At 46.6% G+C, this 25,469-nt stretch overlaps 1 protein-coding gene across 3 annotated transcripts in view; it reads left to right on the forward strand.

The window, feature by feature from the left end:
* TNIP1 (TNFAIP3 interacting protein 1) overlaps positions 1 to 25,469 on the forward strand; it is a 248,245-nt gene that overhangs the window by 76,296 nt on the left and 146,480 nt on the right. For 2 of the 3 annotated variants that reach the window (XM_086931288.1, XM_086931286.1), the window contains exons 2-3: positions 11,385 to 11,545; positions 25,107 to 25,256. In XM_086931288.1, coding sequence (XP_086787414.1) covers positions 11,425 to 11,545; positions 25,107 to 25,256 — 271 coding nt within the window. In that variant the 5' untranslated portion in view covers positions 11,385 to 11,424. Of the gene's footprint in view, positions 1 to 10,545; positions 10,569 to 11,384; positions 11,546 to 25,106; positions 25,257 to 25,469 lie in introns of those variants that run through there. The other variant, XM_086931287.1, reaches the window with a different exon arrangement.

The raw sequence follows: 25,469 nt of genomic DNA on the forward strand, positions 1-25,469 counted from the left end.
AGGTCCAGAGTCATAAAAATGGCAACAATAACACTTATTGTTCATGGTACGGTTGCCAATGATTTCACACTGTCCCTGACCAATCAGATTGCATATTTGTTCTCTCCTGACTCTTACTGGAGTCCCACAGCAATGGAAGTCTATACATGTTGAGCCTTAATTTCTCTGAAACAACAGAACATACTTATACAATATCAAAAACGGCACGCTTTCTGGATAAATATCTAGCTTTCTGCCAGATTCTGTATAATGTGATGTAATTGGAGAGAAGTGTGGCTCAGGGGTTAGAGGCGGCAGACCCGGAAGCTGAGATCGGTCCTGGACCAGGGTTCAATTCCCCGCCTCGGTGGGTCTTGGGCTGAAAAATTCCACGGACTCGATAATTCTCGTTCCGGTGCCTACTCGACTCACGGGTTCACACTCTGCGACTCTGGGCAATAGCTTGCTTAATCTCCACTACGGCCCCTCGCGGCGGGATGCCTGGCTTTCACCTTGTGGATACCCTTCTGGGTTTATCTCACAGGGGAATACCCGGACGGGTTCCCAAGGCAAGCGCCTAGATGCCTTCGGGTGATACGTGCGCTATATAAATCGCAATACATTTACATTTACATTCTGTTCAGCAGTTTTTTCTGTATTGTCTAACTTTTCCTATGGAAAAATCATTGGCGGGGGGAGAAGTGTTTAGTACCCTCCCTTTTTCTCAACCCCAGTATGGCGGATCACCCCAAACCTTTCCAGGAACGAGCTGAGGCGAATGATCCGTTTTTTATGTTTGCTTTGTTTGGAGAGGTTCGTGAAGATTCATCAGGCGACACCAACGTTATGAATACAGTAAACAATGCTCTTCCTATGCACACTGTTTTGAGTCATACATTCTCTTTCTGAGCATCATTCATAATTTGCTACCACAGCCAGTAGCAAGGGGCAGTGGGTTGCCCAATTAAGCCATTGCCTCTTTCCACTGAGTCACACCATTTTTCTCTTCCACATGTGCCCATCTGTCTAGGAAGTAGTGCACTTGAGCGTTAGGGCTTGAAAAAAAAAAATATTTGTTTTTGCAATTTTTGGGAAACATAACCTCGACACCTTTGCTGGGTGACATTTACTTTTTTTTTTACTTTTGCCCTTTTACTATTCATCTCATGTTTGCAAAAATAAATTGCATTACAGGTTTCCAAACTTCAGAGCTATTGGCTTTGTTAATGATTGTATTTCTCGGTAAGGGTGAGAGTGTTTTGCCAAGGGTGCTGAGCTCAAGTAGCTGGACACCCCGGTATACATGATTCCACTACCCCTGTGCTGATCATCTGAGCAGGTGAAGAGGGTGTGTGTGTATTGGATGGCGGAGGGACTGGGGTCATACATAACAAAATCAAACCGGAGTAATGGTAAATAAAGGGAAGCTTTTTAGGTCGAGGACTCCATCGCACTGCGTAAGCAGTGGGCGGAGCTCCGAGATTTTATGTTTCTTAGTGTAGGGGGCTTGAACCCGCCCCTCTTCTCCATTGGCTGGCCTCGTAAATGCTTGGCAGCCATTGGAGGAGAGGGGCGTCACTCCCTTTAAGCCCCGTCTTTTTCGGATTCGGGGCGTTTTTTTTAGATTCTTTCTATCTGTGACGTCATCCGTCACTCAAACCTAAAAAACACGCCCCCAGTCTGAAAAGGACGGGGCAGTGACTGTGCACGTTGCATTCTTCCCTCCCTCGGGCTCCTTACCCTTAGGGCGGGCCTGCAGGAAACGCTCCATGCTCAGCCTCCGACAGCTCCCGCTCTGCCAAGTAGTCAGCAGCACCCAGCACAGTGCACCCGGAAACGACTGGCATCTTAAGAGAAGACGGACAACCTAGGCATGACACTGTCCAGTGACGACCATGGAAATAGACGGAAGGACAAGATCGCTGAGGACGCCTGGAGAAAACTAAGTATAGAATACTGCTAACAATGGAGACGGAAGATCGCAGTGAGGAAAGGGGCCTTACGGTGGGTGGTTCCTCAGGGGGGGGGGGGGGACGAGCCTGGGAGCCTGGGCGTTTTTATATAGCGAGGACTTTAGCCGAAGGTAGCGCTTCGCAATAAGAACAGTAATGATACAGGAGGAGAAAGTTACAAGTGGGGCTTGCGATGAATGTGGAGGAGCATGGAGGGTTGCAGTGCCAGGCACTGGTGAGCGCTGTACCCACGGATGGGCCCCGGGTGACTGGGAGTGAAGCGCTGTCTGCGGGGGAGGAGGAAGAGGCGCTATACTGGGAGCAAGGCCTTCGCGCTATGCAGAGGGCCATCGGGGGCGGGTGATATGAAGGACACACTGGGAGGCTGATGCAGTGCTGTGGGAGTGGGACGTTTTTATGCATTTTTATACAGCGCGGACCTTACCCGAAAAAAATGCTCCTAGAACATATTACTAGCAGCCATAGAGCAATGCGTTGTCGTTAGGAGGCTGTCTGTTTTAGTCGCAAAACCACAGAAGCGCATCACTCATTGCTAGCAGCTAATGTTTGGGACATTACCCAGACGGCAGCTGCACTTGTTAAAGTGATAGATCAAATTCCCCATCTTGGTGTAGTTGTACTTATAGCATCCACAGTCCGTGGTAGCACTCATCGAGCAACATATGCTTGATAACTCTACTCACTGAGCAGAAACACCATAATACTGCAGCCCCGAAATGGTTCTGGGAGCCTTTATTAGGCAGCCCTAACCATCTGATGTTTTTGACAGCACCCCGATGTTTCCCGGTAAACCTACTTAGCCTTTATATTTCTGAAAACACACATTGAACAACACCTAATGTTTCTGGGGGCCTCTATTGAGTGGCGTCGTAATGTTTCTATAGTTCTTATTAAGCAGGGCTTCCTGATGTTATGGGAAGCGCAACACGCCTGATCCCAGTGAAGGCAGATATTGTATCAAGAGCTCCCATTATACAGGCAGATGCACTTGCCTATTCCTTGTGGTAATGGCAAAATAAACATTTTAGTGTAGCAATAACGGTAATAGAACATTAATACTTTGGTGTTTAGGGTATCACCGTTGTAGAGCAGCATTTTAAGCGCTTTTTATTAAGCTACAGTTATGTGTCATATGTATGTATTTGGATGGGGGTAGTGCACGACTCCACATCCTTGTAGACTCCATACATGCAGCAGCACACCACCTCGTATGCCCGTGCCACCCCGAACCAGCTCTAAAACCAGCTGCATCATATAGATACAAAGCAGTCACAAACATAACACTTCCCAAATGACGGATAAGTTAACAATCTCTGGTGACTCTCGGCATACCGAAGCCAGGACACCATCAGACTGTTTATGAAGAAAAGCAAAAAATGTTACCGTCCTTCTGTATCTATTCGTAAAGAATCTTGAACTACATCTCTGTAGCCATCATAGATGCCCAAATCCTGATGTAATTTAGGAAATAGTTGTCAATACATTTCTTTTAAAGATCACTCCATAATGCTGCACTAACAGTTCTGAAACCAGCTACACTAAAATCATATGTTGACTCCATCTTTACCTTGGCCTCTCTACAGTGTTCACTGTCTTTTGGCTAAGTTTGTGCTATATAAAAATTACATACACACATATACAGCTATATACATATTAACCATTAGCTCCAGCAGTCATTTTATATTAACTAATGTAGAATTCTTGCCCATGGCATTGAGGTGATCGTTAGGATATTTATTTTGACTTGGTTACCGACCCAGTGTGATTTATTGCAGTGTAACCGTTGTTAATGTTTGATAGTTTACCCTTCATTTGGACACTCCTTTTCCATTTAATGTACGTTATTGTATTTTGTAAGGCTACACTTACTGTGATGTTATTTGTCTCTGCGAGTATTTGACAGGGCTGATGCTATTGATTGTGCTAATTGGGATTTTTCACTGCTATAACATTTGGAGCATGGAGGTGAAAAAAAGTCAACTACCAACTCACGATAAGTAGGGTGCTCAATCGCCAATGATGAATCTCTGCACAGACTACAGCTTTTTGAATTTTCTTCTCCAAAGTGAGTGGATCACATTTAAAGTGCTGGTGGTGTGGCTGGTTTCTTTAAATCATACAGTTTAGCTGCTTGAATCTGTAACATCTTGAGCCTGTTATCCCAGAGGTGCCCTGACTTAGAAACTGTTGTAATCCAGTCTGGAAAGGTTAAAGTTACAGTGAGTTTAATAAAGTGGTTCCCCTGCCAGAGTGAAGGATTCTTCCTTTCTCATCAACTTGAGTTGGAAAGAGGTATTTGGCTGTGATCCGATTTGCAAGGTGAAGCTCTGCTAAACTAACCTTCCATGTGCTTGCTCCCCCGCCCCCTGGCTGTGCTTTCTCCCCTGGCTGTGCTTTCTCCCCTGGCTGTGCTTGCTCCCCTGCGCCCTCGCTGTGCTTGCTTTCCTGCCCCCTGTTACCTCATTCTGAAAGTTTTTTCTGGCCTCTGTTCCCTGTGTGTGGCTGTCTGTGTGTGTGGCTGTCTGTGTGTGTGGCTGCACAAAGCTCTCTAGTCTGCATCTTACTCCTGGTGTGCCCACTGCCTTTGTCTTACTCCTTCAGTGAAGCTCTCTAGACTGCTTCTTACTCCTATTCCCTGTTGTCATCCCGGTTTTTCTCTGCCTCTGTTCCCTCGGTTTTTCTCTGCCTCTGTTCCCCCGGTTTTTCTCTGCCTCTGTTCCCTGCTTGTCATCCCGGTTTTCTGTGTCTCTGTGTGCGTGGCTCTGTCTGTCTGTGTGTGTGTGTGTGTGTGTGTGTGTGTGTGTGTGTGGCTCTGTGTGTGTGTGTGTGGCTCTGTGTGTGTGTGTGTGGCTCTGTGTGTGTGTGTGGCTCTGTGTGTGTGTGTGGCTCTGTCTGTGTGTGTGCGTGGCTCTGTGTGTGCGTGGCTCTGTCTGTGTGTGTGCGTGGCTCTGTCTCTGTGTGCGTGGCTCTGTCTGTGTGTTTGCTTGGCTCTGTCTGTGTGTGTGCTTGGCTCTGTCTGTGTGTGTGCTTGGCTCTGTGTGTGTGTGTGGCTCTGTCTGTGTGTGCGTGGCTCTGTCTGTGTGTTTGCTTGGCTCTGTCTGTGTGTTTGCTTGGCTCTGTCTGTGTGTTTGCTTGGCTCTGTCTGTGTGTGTGCTTGGCTCTGTCTGTGTGTGTGCTAGGCTCTGTCTGTGTCTGTGCTTGGCTCTGTGTGTGTGTGTGGCTCTGTCTGTGTGTGTGCGTGGCTCTGTCTGTGTGTGTGCGTTTCTCTGTATGTGTGCGTGTGTGTGTCTCTGTGTGTATGTGTGTGTGGTTCTCTCTGTCTGTGTGTGTGCGTGGCTCTGTCTGTGTGTGTGGCTCTGTCTGTGTGTGTGTGTGTGTGTGGCTCTGTCTGTGTGTGTGTGTGTGTGTGCGTGGCTCTCTGTGTGTGTGTGTGGCTCTGTGTGTGTGTGTGCGTGGCTCTCTGTGTGTGTGTGTGTGCGCGGCTCTCTGTCTGTGTGTGCGCGGCTCTCTGTCTGTGTGTGCGCGGCTCTGTCTATGTGTGCGCGGATCTGTCTATGTGTGCGCGGATCTGTCTATGTGTGCGCGGCTCTGTCTATGTGTGCGCGGCTCTGTCTGTGTGTTTGTGCGCTGCTCTGTCTGTGGGTGTGTGCGCGGCTCTGTCTGTTTGTGTGTGTGTGTGTGTGTGTGGCTCTGTGTCCGCGAATACTCTATACCAGCGTTTCCCAAACTGTGGTCCGCGGACCCCCAGGGGTCCGTGACACATTCCCAGGGGGTCCGCAGGCAACAGTTTTAAAAGCACAGAAATGTTTCTTGTATAATTAGCAGCTTTCCACCAACAATAAAAGTGTCAAGAGAATGCCAGTGATTAATGTATCTGCTGGAGAGTGAGGAGAGTTTTGTTCAGTGGCAGCTTTGATTTAACTAATGTAGCACAGAGGGTTAATGTGCCTACTGCAAAGAACGTTTAACATGCACCTTAAAAAGCAGTATTTTATGTGCCTAGGTTCGTGGTTACTGCTTTTGTCACAGAGATTCTTTTGTTACTGTGCACTTTAAAAGTGACAATCGTAATCTAGCAATGGGACCTATAAACTGTCATCAAAGAGCTGCTTGCAAACTGCCTGGTACCAGTTAGTAACTTATATTTTGCCCCAGTTATTATTTATCCTGATGCTGCTAAAAAGATATATTTGGGTGGAAATACATTTTTAATGTTAAAGTCAATGCTAGCCACTGTGTTATGTTCTGAATCCTGAGATTGTGCTTTTCCAGACCAAGTACTCTTTAAACATTTTATATACACACTGATTTACATGTATGATTCAATATCTCTATATGTATGTTATGTAAAGTGCTCTGATATCCTACAATGGTATGAGAGATGCAATGAAACAAATGAAATACATGTGACAGAGGGGCTATTACTTTAATATAAAATACTAAGGGCCAGATGTACGATCTGTTTTTATATGCGCGAACGGGTTCGCGAACCCGTTTGCGCATGCAAAAACCTATTGGGCCATGTACATAGCCCATTTCGCGAGTCGCAATTTGTTTGCGACTCTCTAAATAGGTTTTTGAGCGAGCCTCAAAACCATGTACATATGTTTGCGGTCGCAAAAGAGTCACAATTACCACCTACTTCAAGTAGATGGTAATGCATTCGCAAATGGGAAGGGGTCCCCAGGGGACCCTATCTCCTTTGCAAATGCATGCAAAATTATTTTTTAAGGGCAGGCAGTGGTCCCAGGGACCTCTGCCTGCCCTTAGAAAATGATAACAAAACGTTTCATTTTCTTTTTTTTTAAATGCATGGTAAACAGGCTGCATTTTTTTTTTAAACTGCTTTATTTAAAAGCAGTCCGAGACATGGTGGCCTGCAGAGCCCAGCAGGCCACCATCGCTGGGAGGGCTGGCATTCCCAATGGGCTTGCAAATTGCGAGAGGCTCATTAATATTAATGAACCTCACAATTTGCGACCTCATTGGGAATCTCAAACAGTGTTAAACACACTGTTGTGCATTTCATTTAGCGACTCGCAATTTGCCACTCGCAATGTGTCGCCAATTGCGAGGCGCTAAATGAAATGGTCGTACATCTGGCCCCAAAATCCTTAGTACTTTGAGTATTTGTTTTGTGTGCACACGTGTGTATTTTTTTCGAATTACTGTTTTAATGTTTGAAATTGAACTCATACAAATTGCGTGGGGGTCCCCGGCTTCCATTGGTAACTCAATGGGGGTCCTCAGGAGTAAAAAGTTTGGGAACCACTGCTCTATACTACTCGCTAATGCTCACCTATTGCCATTGTAAATGACAATACCATTTATTTATGTTTAAAAAAAAAAAAAGAAAACAAATGTCATGAGCAATGCCAATAGCTCGACCTTTAATAATGCTGAGACCATTGCATTGTAAATGCTTGTTGTCTCTTGGTTCAAGGAAACTTCATAGACAACTCTTGCTTCACTATCCTTGTCTATTTGATGTCCCACAGAACCCGTTGAAGATAAATATCCTATTATTTATTCTTCCATCTATAATTATGTCTTTCCCAAGGAGACTAATCACCATTTGTGAAATCTGTTCATTCAGTAAAAAGAAAGGTACTGTGGCATCGGTTTGTATACACAAGGTAGTAGCTGCATTCTCCTGTGGAATTTTACAACCTTTTATAAATTGATCATTTGGAAGCATACCTTTGCAAAATATGAAACTAGTGTGCTACTGTTTAAATGACCCCTTGTAATTTTACTAAGGACGACTGCCCCATCGAGAAGTTGTGAATGTATCCATTAAAGGTGAATGTGGTTCTTTTTAATATATTGGCCTGCAGGTCAGTGTGTATTAGAAATGGTGGTCTCTAGTTGGCAGAGATAGGTACCTTGTGTCCAAATAGAGACCCTTGTTTCTAGTCCTGGTTAGGGGGGTACACACTTTAGATAACCCCTGCTCACCCCCTTGGTAGCTTGGCACGAGCAGACGGGCTTATGCTAAAGGCAATGTGTAAAGTATTTGTACTCAAAACACACAGTAATACAGTGATAACACCACAAATGGACACCACACCAGTTTAGAAACAGAAAGTATCTTTATCTAAACTTAACAAGACCAAAATGATAAAAATCCAACATACAAGTATTAAGAAAAATTACTTTCAAAAGGTTTTAGCAACTGAGCCAATAGAAAACTATGGATGCGTGATATCTTGCAAAGTACCCGTCCTTGTGACAAAATTCACCAAGCCAAACAGCTGCAGCGATGGAAAGCTTCGAAAAACAAAGAGATGCGTTGTTTCCTGAGACCTTCGTGGATGCGATGCGATTGTTCCGCTGGGCACAGGGGAGCGGTGCGTCGGGTCCGGTCTGTAGGGGGAAACAATGCGTAGATTCTGAGATGATTCCGATCCGCGGGTGATGCGTCGGTAAAACTTGCTGCACAGGGATGATTTGTGGAAATCCGGGAGACATCGGCGAGCGATGCGGCAGCGTTAAGCGGAGCTGTGTCAGTTTCTTTAGCCACGATCCCTCAATGCGTTGATTCTTGCTGCAGTGACAGTCAAAGTGCCAGTTTCAGCAGCGGTGTGGCAGTGCGGGGAAATTCTTCTCGCACCACAGCGTTGCATCAGAAAAACTGTTGCAAGAAGAGCGATGCATCAATGTTCTTGTTGTTGCGTTACTTTCCAGCTCCCAGCAGCAGAAATCACCTCCAGAGTTCCCACACAGCCACAGGCACTTCTTGGCAGGTCAGAACTCCCAGCAAGGAAGTTCAGGGGAGCTGGGGGTGAAGTCTTTGTGTCCCTGAGACTTAAAACAGGAGGTAAACTCTACTCAAGCCCTTGGAGACTTTGCTCAAGCCGGGGACACAGCACACAGCAAAGTCCTTCTCCATTCCTTGGCAGACACACAGCAAGGGCAGTACTTCTCCTCAGTTTCTCCAGCTCTTCTCATTGGCAAAGGTTCCTCTTGATTCCAGAAGTAGTCTAAAGTTCAAGGGTTTTAGGTTTAATACTTATACCCCAAAAATGTATTTGTTCTCTTTGTGCAGAGAAGCCCTGTGCTCTGTCAGAACCAGTACTGAGGGACACTTTGGAAGTGCACAAAAACCTCCATTGTCGGCATAAGCCCCGCTTCCAGATAGACCACGGGGGCGGAGCCATCATTGTTGAAGGCAGGCACATCCTATTCAGGTACAGGTGCTACTCCTCCTACCCCTCCAAATGCAGACCAGGCCTATTCAGCCTAGTACTGATTCATCCAGACTCTCTGGAGCGCCTGCACATCCCCAGCCCCTGTCACTCCAAAGTCAGCCAGTCAATGCACATCCTAACAAAGGCACACAGTATGGCTAAGCATTAAAATACCTACTTTTTAAAAGTGGTATTTGCAAACACAGAATGTAAAAATCACCTTCACTAAAAGATGCATTTTTAACATTCTGAAGTCAGGCATACTAAACTTTATTTTCCTATCTAGTTCCCAGGGGCAGTTGTGCTTATAAGATGTTATTAGCAAACTACCCATTCTATCCTATGGGAACAAATAGCCTTACAATAGTGAAATGAAATCGAAATTGGCAGTATTTCACTATCAGGACATGCCACACACACCAGGGCATGTCCTACCTTTCACATACACTGCACCCTGCCCACAGGGGTACTTTCAGCCTACCTTAGTGGTAACTAGCATGTAAGAAAAGGGAAGGTTAGGGTCTGGAAAGTGGGTGCACTTGCCAGGTAGACATGGCAGCTAACAACTGTGGACAGACACTGCATTGGAGTTACCTTTTAAGGGCTACTCATGTGGGTGGCACAATCCGTGCTGCAGGCCCACTAGTAGCATTTGATTTACAGGCCCTGGAACACTCATTGCACTTTACTAGGGACTTACCAGTAAATCAAATAAGCCAATCATGATAACAATTTACAAAGAGAGCAAATGCACTTTAGCACTGATTAGAAGTGGTAACGTGCTCAGAGTCCTAAAACCAACAATAGAGCTGGAAAAAATAGTAGGAAGAAGCAAACAGTTTGGGGATAACCCTACAAAAAAGGCCAATTCCAGCAGTGCGTGTGTGTAATTTTTCACTAGAATGTGAAACAAGCAAAATCCACTTATTGCAGCATTTTTCTGAAAATAAAATCTTAAGGGCTATATGATTTATTAGTCCTTTTTACTAAATTCATCCTTCAGTACACCTGGGCAGAAAGCTGCACCCCATAACTCCATAAACAGAAAACCTTTCGCAAAGAAGAGGGGGACTGTCCTGGCTACTTTGATTTGTTTCTGGGCAACCAATCCGCATTCAGTCAACACAGGAGTCTACTCTGTTCGGTTGAAAGGCGGCCAGTCAGATTGCTAGAAACATTCTATTCTTCACAATCAGGTCAATCAGATTTGCTAACGCAGAATTGATGTCTGTTTAACCATTCTGACTGGCTGCATTAGAAGAGTTTGCCTGCTTCTTTCGAGACCGCTTTGAGGTACAGGAAGGTGCAGTGTGCCTGTTCAGGATGAGGGGAGACGTCTAGCACCAGGGAATGTTACATTGGATCGTGTCCTGCTGTGGGGCACTGGATGGATGTGAATCCGTTTAATGGCCAATCTGACGTAAAGGTTTGATATGTACCACCGTTTGTGCCTACTGACAGAAATATGCAGATGGGAAGAAATTACATTTTTCTGCTATATGCTTTTAAGAGAAGAGTGCTGTAGAAGTTCCTCAAGCTTTAATATAGAAGACATGCACATGTCTACATCAAAGCAATGTCCTTAAATCTACAGCATTAGGCCTGATTCCCTACATTTGTTACCGATGTGCTGTGCATTTTAACAGAGACACCTGAAGGCTGAAGCATCCGACAGCCACCCTCATCTTCTCTGTAACAGAATCTTCTCTAAAGAGGAGGAGGAGGAGGAGGACCAAGACAGGTGTCACCTGCCCCAACCCCTCTTATGCAGTACAGAAACTAGAATGACTCTTGCGCTTGTAGCCGAGTTCTTTCTATAGGCATAATAGTCGTTTCATTGCGTCTCTGCTGGGAGGTAGCAGAGGACAGCTGTCAGTGCAGCTTCACGGCTGCCCAGAATCTGTGCGCGTGGCAGCTGTGTGCGTGGCAGCTGCGCTCGCAGCCTGGCGGCTCACGGAGCCTGCAGGGCATGCTGGTGGACCAGGACCTGCATAGTGTAAGAAAAGCTACTTATGATGTTTGTAAATACTTGCATACCAGTAGCCATAATGAGCTATCTTCTGCCTCCTTTCTTCACTTTATGCATTGCATGCAGCTGTCGTTTAAGAATGTAAAATGCAAATACAAGCATTTAACAAACAAAAACCAATTGTTCTAGGATGGGACACTGGCAATGTGCCTTGTTGCTCATGTTGTGGATATTGCCTTGCATTGCAGTTTTAACGCGTTGTTTCCATTACAGGAATGCTTGTCCTTGATGTCAATGACTGAGGCCCGTTCCAATGGATGGGAAAGCGCCGTATCGGATCTATGACCCCGGAGGAGCCAGAGATACCGCCTTGGAGCGGCTGGTGGAGGAGAATGCAGCACTGAAGGAGAGGATGAAAGGCATCCGGAGTCTAGGTAAGGGCAGACACTTCTACTCTAGGTTGCTAACCCTGAATGACCAGATTGAGGCCACTGGTAAATGCCTATATCCCTGATTCTACTATTCTTTCCTAAAACCCCAGCCACCTCACTATTACCTTGCTCTTAAATTTCAATATTTGAGTTCGGAGCAGGACTTGTCAAACATAGGTCTGCTGTTAAAGGGACCAGTAACAGGTGCTGCGGTGAAGCGACGTAAGTTGACATGCTGGTAAGTTGCTTATTCACCATTGCAGCCATCTGATGGGCTCAGCTCTTCTGCAAGTATTGGGTGGTGCATGCTGGGGCAGCAGTAGCATGTCACTGCTCCATGTTCTCTCTTAAACTAACAGAATACCCGCGAGTCCTTCTGAAGATCTCGGGTTCAGCGTGCTCCGAACATGCACGGGCTTTCCCTTGCCTTTTCAGTTGAAATGCTCCAAACATCAAGTCAGAACCCAAGAGTCTTAGACGAGAAGGGGTTCACCTATAGCTCTGAGACAATAGAAACCCAGACATTCGATGCTGCTGGAAGTTCGGAGTCTACCTGGCATCACATGGCTGTAGGATGAGGATGCACAGCTAGGTTTTTCAAGGAAAGAAACTTCATTTCAATTTGTTCAAGGCTGGAAAGTGTGACAGAAAGCATTACAAGGAGGGGGAGAATCTTGGTGCGGAAAAGGAGCAGAGCCAGAGGCTCCTTTAAGGTATTGCCAAGAAGCTGGACTCTGTCTAATCCACGCCCAAATCATTAAACTTTGTCAAAGGCCGAGTCAACTTCTACGCTCCCAAACGCCACCTCCGATCAGCCAACCACGCCCTCGCCGCCGTCCCCCGCATCCGAAGAGCGACTACAGGAGGAAGGTCCTTCTCCTACCTGGCCGCCAAGACCTGGAACTCCCTTCCGACCGACCTGCGCCTGACCCAAGACCACCTCTCCTTCAGGAAGAAGCTGAAGACCTGGCTGTTCGAGCAGTAGCGGCACCCCCCCCCCCCCTCCCCCCCCCCCCCCCCAGCGCCTTGAGACCCTACGGGTATGTAGCGCGCTTTACAAGTGTCATTGATTGATTGATTGAAAGGCAATAGGCATGACTTTTGTTCTGCACATACTGTACTACCACAACTTCACATGCAGTACACACACACAGGGGCGGCTCCTCTGCAATGGGGGAGGAGCATCCCCCCACTGGTCAGAGCCAGCAGTGAAAATATAAAACTATGTTTCATTACTGTTTTATATTTAAGCTGCTGGCTCAGCCAGCGTGTGCAGGGAGAGCCGGGCCGGGGAATGAGAGGGGAGAGGAGGAGTACTATGTGCACTCTCTAAGTGAGCATGCGTGTTTGGCTGGCCATCTCAGGCCGACCAATATACAGGTTTCTCAAACCCCACAGACTCCTTGACCTGTGTGGAGCATCTTTCCTGCCCGCTCAGGCCAATCCCAGCAGTGCTCTCCTAGCAGTGGAGTAGTGCGGGGTTTGGACAGGGAGTCTGTGACGTGCACGCAGTGTCTCCTGGGACTAGGAAGAATCAGCACGGAGGCACGACGTGAGAGGCAGCCGGTAGCAGGTAAGTTTAACTTTTTATTATTATTTAACTCCCTCTTCCCTCCCCCCTGCGCTCCCCCTCCAGCGCCCCTCCACCTGTCTCGCCACTTTATTTATGTGGCGGCCGCCACTGTACACACATGACGCACGCTAAGGATCCATGCACACTGAGACGAGCACAACTTCAGACACCCATACACTCGAACCCATCCGGGGAGACAGATTGAAGCAGATTTTTTCAACGTTAGAGAAATCTACCTGACTGCTGGCAACAGTGGCCGACCATCACTGTCGGTGATACTGGACTCTTCCATAGTCTTTGCCACAATATACTTTAAAGTCCGATAGGAAAGACTGAATCAGCCAGTGTTCCACTGAGAGTACTTCTTTGTTGTTCGAGAATCCAAATTGCAGATTGTGTAGAATATTTCTAGGCCCCCACAATCACCATGATAGGGGCTGTTCCCACAATCACCATGAGTGGGTTGTTCCCACAATCACCATGAGGGGGTTGTTTCCACAATCACCATAAAAGGGGTTGTTCCTGAAGGATTGCTCTTTCCTCCTCATTTACGTAATATTATTTGCAGTGGATAGACCCATCGTCCTCTAATAGAATGATCGCTTTACAAACCTGTGTTCATGATAGGCAGATGTATTTTGAAGTATCCAAGAACAACCAGCTGGCTGCACAATGACAACCACATGGGTCTGGCCCTGAAAGCCAGAAGAACTAGTCCGACCTCCAACATGTATTGGCCCAATCATCAGTAGAGTATTCATCTTTCTGTTTGGAATATTGCCAGAATGAAAAGGTAAAGAAGGTATAATCCTTGTGAGTAAGAGTCAATCCACGCTGTACACAGGCCAGCAGCATAACGCTGCTTCTAGCATCTGTAACTAGCATTTCAAGCGAAGTCAGAACTCGTCCTCGACTAGAAGAATCAAAGTTGGCCATCTTGGCCAGAGTGTTGATCTGTGCACACGTTGATTATAGCAATATGCTGTTCACAGACATTCCTACTAAAGGTGCACTACAGGCATTAGGAAAAATCTGTCAACTAAGTGTCTAGTTACGGTTCCGAGAAGGCACACTTTGCCCATGACACTGTGAAGATCACACTGGCTCAGCTGGAGGCAGATCCAGGTCAGTATGGTAGCATTAATCCATAAAACCTTGGTGTATTTAAGGAGCCCATTTACATGTCACCAGCACATCCAGGGTCTTCGACCAGAGGCTGAGGAGCATTTAGTCATTCTGATCCGTAAGAATCGCAGAGGGACTAGATCATTAGTGACCGATGGAAACTTTGGAATAGGCTGCCTCTTAGACAAAAACTGGAAGGAAAATGTGTTTACATTAATAGAAAAGTTGAAACATTTTTGTCTTAAATGATGTGAGCATGAAGTACCGAAAGCACACCGGTCAGTGCCACCGTAACCCCTGATTTACAGCTCTTCTAAATGGAAAAACCTGTTTGTGTGAACATTTGTATTGTCATTATTAATATTATATTTATTGCAATATTAATATAATATTCTGATTTGTTATTTTAACATCAGTGAACATGGACACAATACACAGGGAAGCACACACTTAGACAATATGTAGACATACACACATACTCTCCCAGATAACACACACCTAAGCAACAGATGGATATACATATAGACAAAGTTGTAACTGAATGACCAACAAGCAGACCTTCACGTCCCCAGGCACAAGATAAACCTGTAAATGGGCCGCATCTATAAACTCCTGTTCGAGCATATGAGCTGCAGATTGTACACTTATGCATAGATCGCCATCTGGGGTTGGGCACGGATGCTTGCACTTTGTAGTTGTCTTTGAACAGTCTTTTGTAGTCACGAGATAGGTGACTCCTACCTTGGACGATAGTGCGCATGGGCATCGACTCCATCTTCAGATTGTTTTTTTTTCGCCATCAGGGTTGGATGGAACGTTTGCGCTTTATACCGTATTTCCAAACCTTTTCTCATGTGCAAACTATCTACATTCGACTGTATCATCGCGTAATCTTCCACGCCATCTCACATATTCAATTACAGTCATCGACCCAGGCCGCTGGGCCTATCGACGCCTTTCGGGTCTACAGCTCATGGAAAGGACTCCATTCAAAAAATGCCCCCAGTGTGGAGCCAAATTCCCACACAGTGACCATCACAAGGTCTGGAAGTTGGGTCTCTCGCCTGAGCACGGCGAGAACAATTGCCAGGCCTGCGCCTCGTTTAGATCCAAGAACCCCATACATGATCACCGGGTCCGACGACACATCATGGCGCAGCGAGCAGCTCCGGCACCAGTGGACATCTTCGATGAAAGCCCCGATGTCCCGGAGGAGGATTCTGAGGACCTGGAAATCGTGTCCGAAGCAGATGATCCAGACTCAGAGGACCACATCACTCCTGGTCAACGAGCGAGTACAACTGCCCCTACCACAACTCCACCCGAAAAAAAGAAGGCCCTGGTCAAGAATTCGCCTGCTGGCCTCAGTCGTGACTGAAAACATGCTTCAGAAGCCCCGCCCCCGGGCCCGGCTCTGAAGAAAAAAGAGTAGCCTTCCAGTTTCTCTGGACCGAGCAAACCACACATTCAACCTACTCCCAAAAACAAATCGCCACAGACTACCTCAAAGCCGAAACAACCATCGGATCTGAAACTCAAGCCCTCGGAACCAAAAAAGATTTCCGACTCCATAGCCAAGCCGAAGGACCCCAAACCATCTTCTGAGGCCTCGGAGCACAAATCCAAACCCTGCTCGGACCCGAAAAAGTCAGCGCCGAAAGCGGTTACAGAAGAGGAAGAACTTTTTTGACCGGATCCTGTTGATCCAAAGCCGAAAAAACACAAAAAAAAAAAACCAGGACATGTGGATGCTGTTCCACACAACAAAAGGAAGCTGGACACACCAGACACTCCTGCAGTGCCTGTGAAGAAAAAGAACTGTGCCACTTCACCTTTAAGACCCTCTTCTCCTGTTCCTTTCCCTGAACCTGTTCTTCCTCCTAAGCCTGTCCTTCCTCCTGAGCCTGTTCTTCCTCCTAAATGTCTCTCCTCCATAGCCTCCAAAACTCCCACCTCATTCATCACCACCACACGATGATGATGATTCTAATTTAGGGGGTGGGGAGGCAACAATGACCCTTTCACTGACCCTGATACGGACACTGATACACCACAGGAAGGGAAGGTTCTCCCGCTACTTCCCCTAGAGGCCAAAAAGGTGGCGGTACAAGGTCTCATCCAGTCTCGCCTGGACTCGAACAATGCCCTATACGTGGGGGCACCTGAGATGACCCTCCGAAAATTGCAGGTTGTACAAAACTGTGCAGCACGTTCCCTGCTGAAAATTCCGCGCACCCAGTCAGCCAGACCTGCTCTAAAAAGTCTCCACTGGTTGCCAGTGAGGCAGAGTGGCCTTCAAGGCGCTGTGCTTGGCGCACCGCGCCTTCTGGAAAACGGGCCCAGCCATTAACAACGACCTTGTCATCCCCTACCACCCTAACAGGAACCTTCGGTCGACGGAGGCGTTCCTCGCCGTTGTTCCCAGAGTGAAGCGAGCCAGGTCTGGGGGTAGGATGTTCTCTTTGAATACCGCCAGGCTCTGGAATGCTCTCCCCCTCTCACTCCGGTCCAACCCAGACCTCCTCTTATTCCGTAAAAACCTAAAGACACTGCTGTTTGCCAAATCCTGTGTACCCTAGCTCCTCTTCCCGTCACTTCTTTGCTTCAACTCAGCGCTTGGACGCCTACGGGCAGCAACCGCGCTTAACAAATATTTTTACAACAATTTTACAATTACAGGACGATTGGGAAGACTATAATCGCCCAATAGATCCCACTGACCAACCTGATCCCCAGCCATATCCAACAAAACCATCTCCCCCAGATGACAATATTGGCTTTGGTCAACTGTTAAATAGAGCTGCTCTCTACCATGGTGTCCCCATGCATTCAGACCCAGCAGATGAAGCTTCCTTCTAGATACCTTTGAACAGTCACAAGAAACTGTTCAAATTCTACTGATGATAAAAGGGGTCATTAAACATGCTCTCGACAAATTCAAAGACCAGGTTAGAGCTAGATTTTGTAATCCCAGAATTGACAGAAAATATAAGCCCGCCCCTATTGATCCCACCTACATCAAAGGGCAGCTACCCTTAGACTCACTAGTCGTAAGTAACACCAGGAAACGCGCCAACTCTCAAACCTCCGGTGATGCCCCACCTCCGGATAAAGAATCTAAGTTGTTAGATGCCTCTGGCAAGCCAGTTGCTGCACAAGCAGCTAATCACTGGCGCATAGCCAACACACAAGCATTACTTGCTAGATATGATCGGGCCCACTACGACCAACTAGAACACCTATTACAACATTTACCTGATCAATACAAAGACCAGACAAATGATCTAATTCAAGAAGGCAAAATAATCACTAACGCATCAATCAAATGTGCCCTTGATGCAGCTGACACAGCCTCTAGGTCCATTAACACTGGTGTGCTTCTCAGAAGACATGACTGGTTACAAATCTCAGGCTTTAAACAAGAGGTACAAACAACTATCCTCAACCAGCCGTTCAATCAAGGACAATACTTTGAACCGGCTGTAGACAGTACTGTAGACAAAATGAAAAAGAACACTGAGACTGCAAAATCCATGGGAGCATTAGTCTCCAACTACATGTGGTTCCTTTCGTCACTCCTTTTATAGAGGAGCATCCAAAACCATTGGAGCAGACACTGCCTTCTAGTCATACAAAATCACCACGCAAGCATCCCCCAGCAGAGGATATTTCAGAGGGGGATACAGAGGAAATAATAAGGAGGGCAGAGGCCGTGGTAACAGCAACATTCGCGCCTCCCCCGCTAATAAACAGTGACTTCCCCCACTCCCTCCAGACCATTCCACTCTGCTCAGAGGAAGACTCTCGCAGTTCCTACCTGTCTGGAATTCTTCCCCAACAGACAAGTGGGTAAGACAAATTATCCAATATGGTTACTGCCTAGAACTTACAACAATCCCGCCCCCTATACCAACTAAACTGTGTCCAATGTTCACGGACCACCTCATGCTCTTAAAACAAGAGGTTCTCTCACTGCTTCAAAAGCAGGCAATTGAACTAGTTTCCAATACCACATCAAGGAACAGGGGTTTACTCGCTGTATTTCCTAATCCCCAAAAAGGACGGTACTCTAAGGCCAATACTCGACCTCAGACCCTCAATCTCTATATACAGTCAGATCCTTTTCATATGATCACTCGCCAACAGGTCCTCCCACTACTTCAACAAGGCAACTACCTTGCCACACTAGATCTCAAGGACGCCTACTTCCACATTCCCATACACCCTGCCCACAGGAAGTATCTAAGGTTCATAGTGGACGGACAACACTGTCAGTTCAAAGTCCTTCCATTCGGGGTGACCACCGCACCCAGAGTGTTCACAAAGTACCTTGTGGTAGTAGCAGCACTTTTAATAAGACAACAGATCTATGTCTTTCTATATCTCGACGACTGGCTAATAAAAGCCAAATCGTACAACCAGTGTGTTCATCACACTGATCAAACCATCCAGCTGCTTCACAACTTGGGATTTACAATAAACTACCCCAAGTCCAATCTTCAGCCCTCCCACATACATCGGTATCTAGGGGCTACACTGGACACTTCCAGAGCTCTGGCATATCCCAATCCAGCCAGGATAGCCAGCATGCAAACACCCATAAGCAGGTTTCAACCACAACATTCCCTCCCAGCAAGGATATTCATGCAGCTCATAGGAATGATGGCCTCTTGCATCTTTATCGTTCCTCATGCAAGACTTCAGATGAATGCCTAGAACATCAGTGGAACCAGGCTCAAGGAAAACTTACAGATCTGGTGTTGGTGGACAGCCGCACACATCTCTCTCTGCAGTGGTGGAACATACAAAACCTGTCCAAAGGGCGGCCGTTCCTAGAGCCGGTTCCACAGGTAGTGCTAACAGCAGACTCATGACTCACCGGCTGGGGAGCCCATCTCCTAAACCACACAATTCAAGGCAAATGGACCACTCAACAAAAAGTGCTCCACATCAATCACCTAGAACTACTGGCAATATTTCTAGCATTAAAATCATTCCAAGTACATCTACAGCACAAGACTTTCCTAGTCCAGATGGACAACATGACAGTCCTGTATTCCGTTCGGAAACAAGGAGGCACACATTCTTTGCAGCTGTCCCAGCTCGCACAAAACATTTGGAGATTGGTCATTCCATAAAACATATACCTTCTGGCAAAACATCTCCCAGGAGTTCACAATCCGATTGCGGATCTGCTAAGTCGACAGACACAGCATATACATGGATGGGAACTTCATCCCCAAGTTCTTCAACCATTTTTCTGAATGTGGGGTCAACCAGACATTGATCTGTTCGCCACACACAAATTAAAAATGCCCAACCTTGCTGCCAGGTTTCCACACCCGTTGTTCAAAGGCAATGCGATATGGATGAACTGGTCAGGCAGATTTGCGTACGCTTTTCCACCACTCCCACTGATTCCTCTAGTAGTACATAAGCTCAGACAACAGTCTCTCAAGATGATCCTGGTGGCTCCCACATGGGCACGCCAACCGTGTTTCACAACACTTCTAGAACTCTCAGTAGTTCCACATCAAAAATTACGCCTCTCCCCAACATTGCTAACGCAGAACCATAGAGAGATAAGGCACCTCGATCCAGGTCAACTGAATCTAGCAATCTGGCTTCTAAAATCCTAGAGTTCGGTTATCTTAACCTCCTGACAGACTGTATGAACATCATTAAAGAAGCCACACATCCTACTACTAGAGCTTGCTATGCAGCAAAATGGAAAAGATGTGTCATCTATTGCAATAACATTGATCCACTGGATGCTTTAATCCAGGACATCATTTGCTATTTGTTACATTTAGAAAGATGTTATCTAGCATATTCATCCATACGGTTACATCTAGCCGCACTTGCTGCTTATTTACAAAACAGATAACACTTGTCATTGTTTAGATAACCTGCAATTAAAGCCTTTATGGAGGGCCTTAAAAGAATAATTCCTCCAAGACTACCACCCTCTCCGGTGTGTAATTTAAATATTGTTCTTACCAGCCTCATGGCTCCCTCATTTGAACCTCTACATAAGTGTGAACTTCAGTTCTCCACATGGAAAGTAAATTTTCTTGTCCCAATTACCTCTCTTAGAAGGGTACGTGAGATCCAGGCTTTAACCATACAAGAACCATTCTTACAAATACATCCTGGTTCTCCGAACAAACCCCAAATTCCCTCCCAAAGTAATCTCTGCTTTTCATCTTAAACAATCAGTTGAGTTACCAGTGTTTTTTTCAAAATCTAGACTCTGTGGCAGAGAGCTCTTCACACACTAGACACCAAAAGAGCCTTGCTTTATTACATTGACAGGACTAAGTCCTTTCGAAAGACAAAACAACTGTAGCCGTCTCACCACCTCATAAAGGTAACCCCATCTCCAAAGCTGGGATCGCAAGGTGAATTGTAAAATGCATTCAAATATGCTACCAAAAGGCTAAACACACATTACCAATTCCCCCTAGAGCGCATTCAACACGCAAACTAGGGGGCGTCCATGGCATTCTTGGGGAACATTCCATTAGATGACATATGTAAAGCAGCAACATTGTCTACACCACACACCTTCACCAAACACTATTGTGTTGATGTGCAGGCTAAGTAACAAGCTTCTGTAGGCCAGGCAGTTCTTAAAACATTTTTTCAAACTACTGCAACACATACAGGTGACCACCAATAGAGGAGACACTGCTGTACAGTCTATGCATAAGTGTACAATCTGCAGCTCATATGCCTCAAACGGAAAATGCTACTTACCAGTATGCATCTGTTCTTGGCATGAGAGCTGCAGAGTTGTACACGCCCACCCGCCTCCCCGGGACCTGTATCTGTTTCAGTTTTTATCTTAACTAGATACACTTACATGGAAATCTATTCTATTTCCTATAAAATCCATTATTTCCCTTCATGGCGCTAAACAATCTGAAGATGGAGTCGATGCCCATGCGCACTATCGTCCAAGGGAGGAGTCACCTACATCGTGACTACTGAAGACTCTTCCAAGAAAACAACAAAGTGCATAAGTGTATACTAGAATAGAATAGAAAAGAATAGAATATGCTCTTATATAGCGCATGGCTACCCGAAAGTATCCCAGCGCTTTGGACATGCGGTAAGGAGCAGATGGAATTATTGTGGGAAGAGCCATGTTTTTAGTTGTCTGCGGAACAAGAGGTGATTGGTTTCATGGCGGATGGGGAGAGGCAAGGAGTTCCAAAGGCTTGATGCGTTGAAGGAGAAACAACGCCCTCCTGTGCGGACCCTCCTGATTCTGAGAACCTCGGCTAGGAAAAGGTCATTGGAGTGAAGGTTTCTGGTTGATGTGTAGGGTTTAATAAGATTATTAAAAATGAGGGGGGGGCAGTGCCCTGTAGATTTTTGTGTGCAATGCAGTGAGGAGCCAATGAAGTATTTTTAAGGCCGGTTTAGCTGAGGAACAGAGGTTAGTGCCAGTAAGGAGTCTTGCGGCGGAGTTCTGGACTACCTGTAGTTTGTGGATGATGGAGGTGGGGGCTCCTAGATAAAGGTTGTTTCCATAGTCCAGCCTTGATAAGATGAGGGCTTGAATTAAGATTTTTTTTTTAGAGTTCTCAGGTAGAAGGGGAAGTATTTTCGTTTTGACCTCAGAAGGCCAAAGCAGGTGGCGGCTGTTTTTCTTGCCTGGGCTCTGAAAGTGAGCTCATGGTCAAGCCAAACGCCCAGTCTCTTTATTACCTTTTTTAGGGATTGGGGCGGGTTCCATACATGATGGCCACTAAGTATGTGGGTTGAAGATTGCTTAATTACCCAACAACATGAGCTCCGTCTTGTCGCCATTGAGTTTAAGGTGTGGCTGACTCATCCAGCTGGCGACTTCTTTAAGACAGGAGCTCAGATTTGTGGGGGGCTGCTGTGCCTGGTTTAGTGCCACAATGAACTGCGTGTCGTCTGCATAGCTGATAAGCTGAATTCCGAAGGGTGCAACTATCTCAGCCAATGGGGACATATACACGTTAAAAAGTGTGGGACTCCTGGAGGAGTCCTGAGGAACCCCACACTGTAGAGGAATTGATCATGAATGGGTGTTGCCTTCAAACACCTGAAAATATCTTCCTTCGAGGAACGATTCCAGCCAGGAAAGGGCCCTACCTGTTACTTCCAGTTTTTTCAGCCGGTGTACAAGGGGTACGGTGATTCACCGTATCGAAGGCTGCACTGAGATCTAGGAGGATGATGTCCACAGATCCTCCGGATTCCAAGATCTTTCTGGACTCCTCCACCACCGCCAGTAGTGCAATCTCCGTACCTTGGCCCGGGCGAAAGCCCGTCTGGGAGTGGTGAAGTAGTTTGAAGGTTTCAAGATATGCAGAAAGTTGGCGGTTCACAAATCTTTCCGCAACTTTACTGATACCCGGGATAAGAGAGATAGGGTGATAGTTGGACAGCTCTCCGGGATCCAAATAGGGTTTTTTTCAGAAGCGCTTTCACTATGGCAATCTTCCAATCCTGGGGACTATGCCAGATTCAAGCGAGGAGTTAACTAGATTGACAATGGGAGGGATGATGACTGGCATGGCGGATTTCAGGATGTTGAAAGGGGCCGGGTCCAGCAGAGAACCACTCTTAATCATATTAAGGATAAGAGAAAGAAGTTCCTCGGTGAGTGGGGTGAAGGATTCAGTTTTGGGGGAATTATTCTGAAGTTCTGCTTCAGACTGTTCATTATTAACCGGTAGGAGCAGTTTAAGTATAAGCTGAAATTTGGTGAAGAAGTCCGCTAGCTCTTTACAGTGGAGCCAGTGGAGTCTGGAACCACAAGGGGATCTGGAACTTTCATACGTTTTTTTACGATCCTAAATAATTCTTTGGGTGCATTGGAGGAGGATGATATTTTTTTCTTCATAAAAGGCTGCCTGTGCTGTTTTGAGTGTGGCTTTATAGAAGTTGATGGATGCCCTGTAGTTGGACTTTTTTCCCTTGAGAAGTCGTTCCTCTATTCTCTTTCTAATCTTTTGCACCTCTGTTTTAGTTTACGGAGTTCGGGTGTGAACCACGGTGCATTTTTGAGCTGGCTTTTTGTAATATGGATCTCCTTGGAATTACTGAGTCTAGTGAATTCTCAATCCATGAGTGGAACTCACCGCTAGCTAATACGGGGTCAGGGTTATATGAAGGTGTGTTAATATGTCTATACTTAATTTAGGCCAGTGGAAGGCTTGAATGCGTCTAGCTGGTACAATCAAGTGGGGGGACGATGGCTGCCATGCAAAAGGGATTAGGAAATGATCCGACCAGGAGAGGGGGACAGGCTTCTTTCCTTTTAGTCCTAGAATATTTGTAAAAATAGGATCCAGGAGGCGGCCTTTGGTGTGAGTGGCTTGATGGACTTTTAGAAGCATCTCATATGCTGTAAGGTCATGAGCAAGATCATTGACTGTTATATCCTGGAGGTTATCAACGTGTAAATTAAAGTCACCTAGGAGATTAAAGTTAGATGAGGTACTGGCTAGGTTTACCACTGCTTCAAGCCTTGAGCTGCAGAATTGTCCCAGTGCTCCTGGGGGGGCGATGTAGGAGTATGCCAATAAACTTAGTTGAGGGGGTGAGAGCAATGGAAAAATGGGCATTTTCACAGTCTGCGAGGGGGCTGCCCAAAATGCGGCAGACTAAGTGATCTTTATAGAGAATGGCAATCCCTCCCCCTTTGCTACCCACTCTATCGACATGCTGAATCAAATATCCCGGGGGGTGCTTGGACAACATCTGGGTCAGAACTGGGTCCTAGCCATGTTTCTGTGAGGAATAACACATCCAGTGCGGTGTCATGTAGAAGAAGGGTGATTTCTGTAGCGTGCTTTGGTATGGAACAACAATTAAGCAATGCGATGTTAAGCTGTTCGTCATTTGTTGGTAGGGTCCCCGCTTCTAAGGGTCGGTCATACGAACAGTGCAGGCATTTCTGTTGCCTTTCCTCCAGAGAGATGGGGATTTTGCACAATGTGCCAAGGGTATTCCTGATTTGAAGGAGTGTATCCCGAGTGTATTGACGGGGAGTGTGGGGGAAAAAAGGGCAGGGGTTCTGGGCCCAGGGCCTGGTGTGACGCAGACGGGCACAGATGGGCTCGTCTTTGGCGCACCCGCTGCGTGAGCGTATCTGTGGTGATCTAAATACTGGTGTGCGGCGCGAGAGCTGGTGCGCTAACCTCACCGGAAGTGTGCTCCCTTTCCCGAAGCCCTCCGAACAAAAGGCACTTGCCGTGTCGGATCGGGCTTGGGATTGAGGTGGCAGGTAGGAAACAATGTGCAGAGTTAAAAACAGTTTAGGTATTTTAAAAACAATTATTTCTGCAGCAGAACTAGCGCCTCAACAGACTCAGTGCCCCGCAGCTAGCAGCGTGCTTGCCATGTCTCTACATGCCAAGAACAGATGCATACTGGCAAGTAGCATTTTCCTTCCAAGGACCAGCACATGCTTCATCTAGACCTCACGCAGGTCAAAGTTCACACATGCATTAAAGCTCTCTGTCGAACAGACATACCAGCGTCCATGTACTTGCATGCACTCAAACTTACAGACCCCACACAGTGGCGCGCATGGTCACCCACGTACACATTAAACATCCAGGATCACATGGGTGGATGGGCGGCTCCATGATTGATATTGACTTCTGTCCACTTAGTTGTTAATCTCGGTGCAAAGAAAAAGACGTTTGGGGTGGAGAAAGGATGGTACACAGCTTGGGGTGAGGCTCATCCAAAGATTACCACAGAGTCACAATTGTTGTACATCATTGTGTTGTACATCTCGCTTCATAACCGTCCACGTGCGACACAGATGCTCTGGATGAAAGACTATCACCCTAATCCTTTACGCCCTCCTTGCAGGTGAGCTCCTGGAGGAGTCCCAGCTGGAGGCAACCAAATTGCGCCAAAGGGTGGAAGACCTGGTGAAGGAAAACCCAGTGCTGGAGTCTTCTCCACCATTCTCCTCCTCCTCCGTTAAGCTGGGTACCGCTGAGGCAGCCCTCCCGGCAGGTAAGGGGATTCCAGGAGTGCGCATGTGTGGAAAGTCAGGCGTGAGTTGTTCGCTCCTTCAGTGTTTCTGTAAGTCTTCTCTCGCCTCCTTGACAGACTTTCTAGACTTGCCGTGCGGGAGTCCCACTCCTCTGATTGGGCTTACACCCCTCACTTGGCACTAGTCTTACCTTTCTATGCCTGTCTGATTCTTTCTTCCTGTTTGGTGCCGCC

This window comes from Lissotriton vulgaris, chromosome 7 (assembly GCF_964263255.1).
Source record: "Lissotriton vulgaris chromosome 7, aLisVul1.2, whole genome shotgun sequence".
Taxonomy (NCBI): Eukaryota; Metazoa; Chordata; class Amphibia; order Caudata; family Salamandridae; genus Lissotriton; species Lissotriton vulgaris.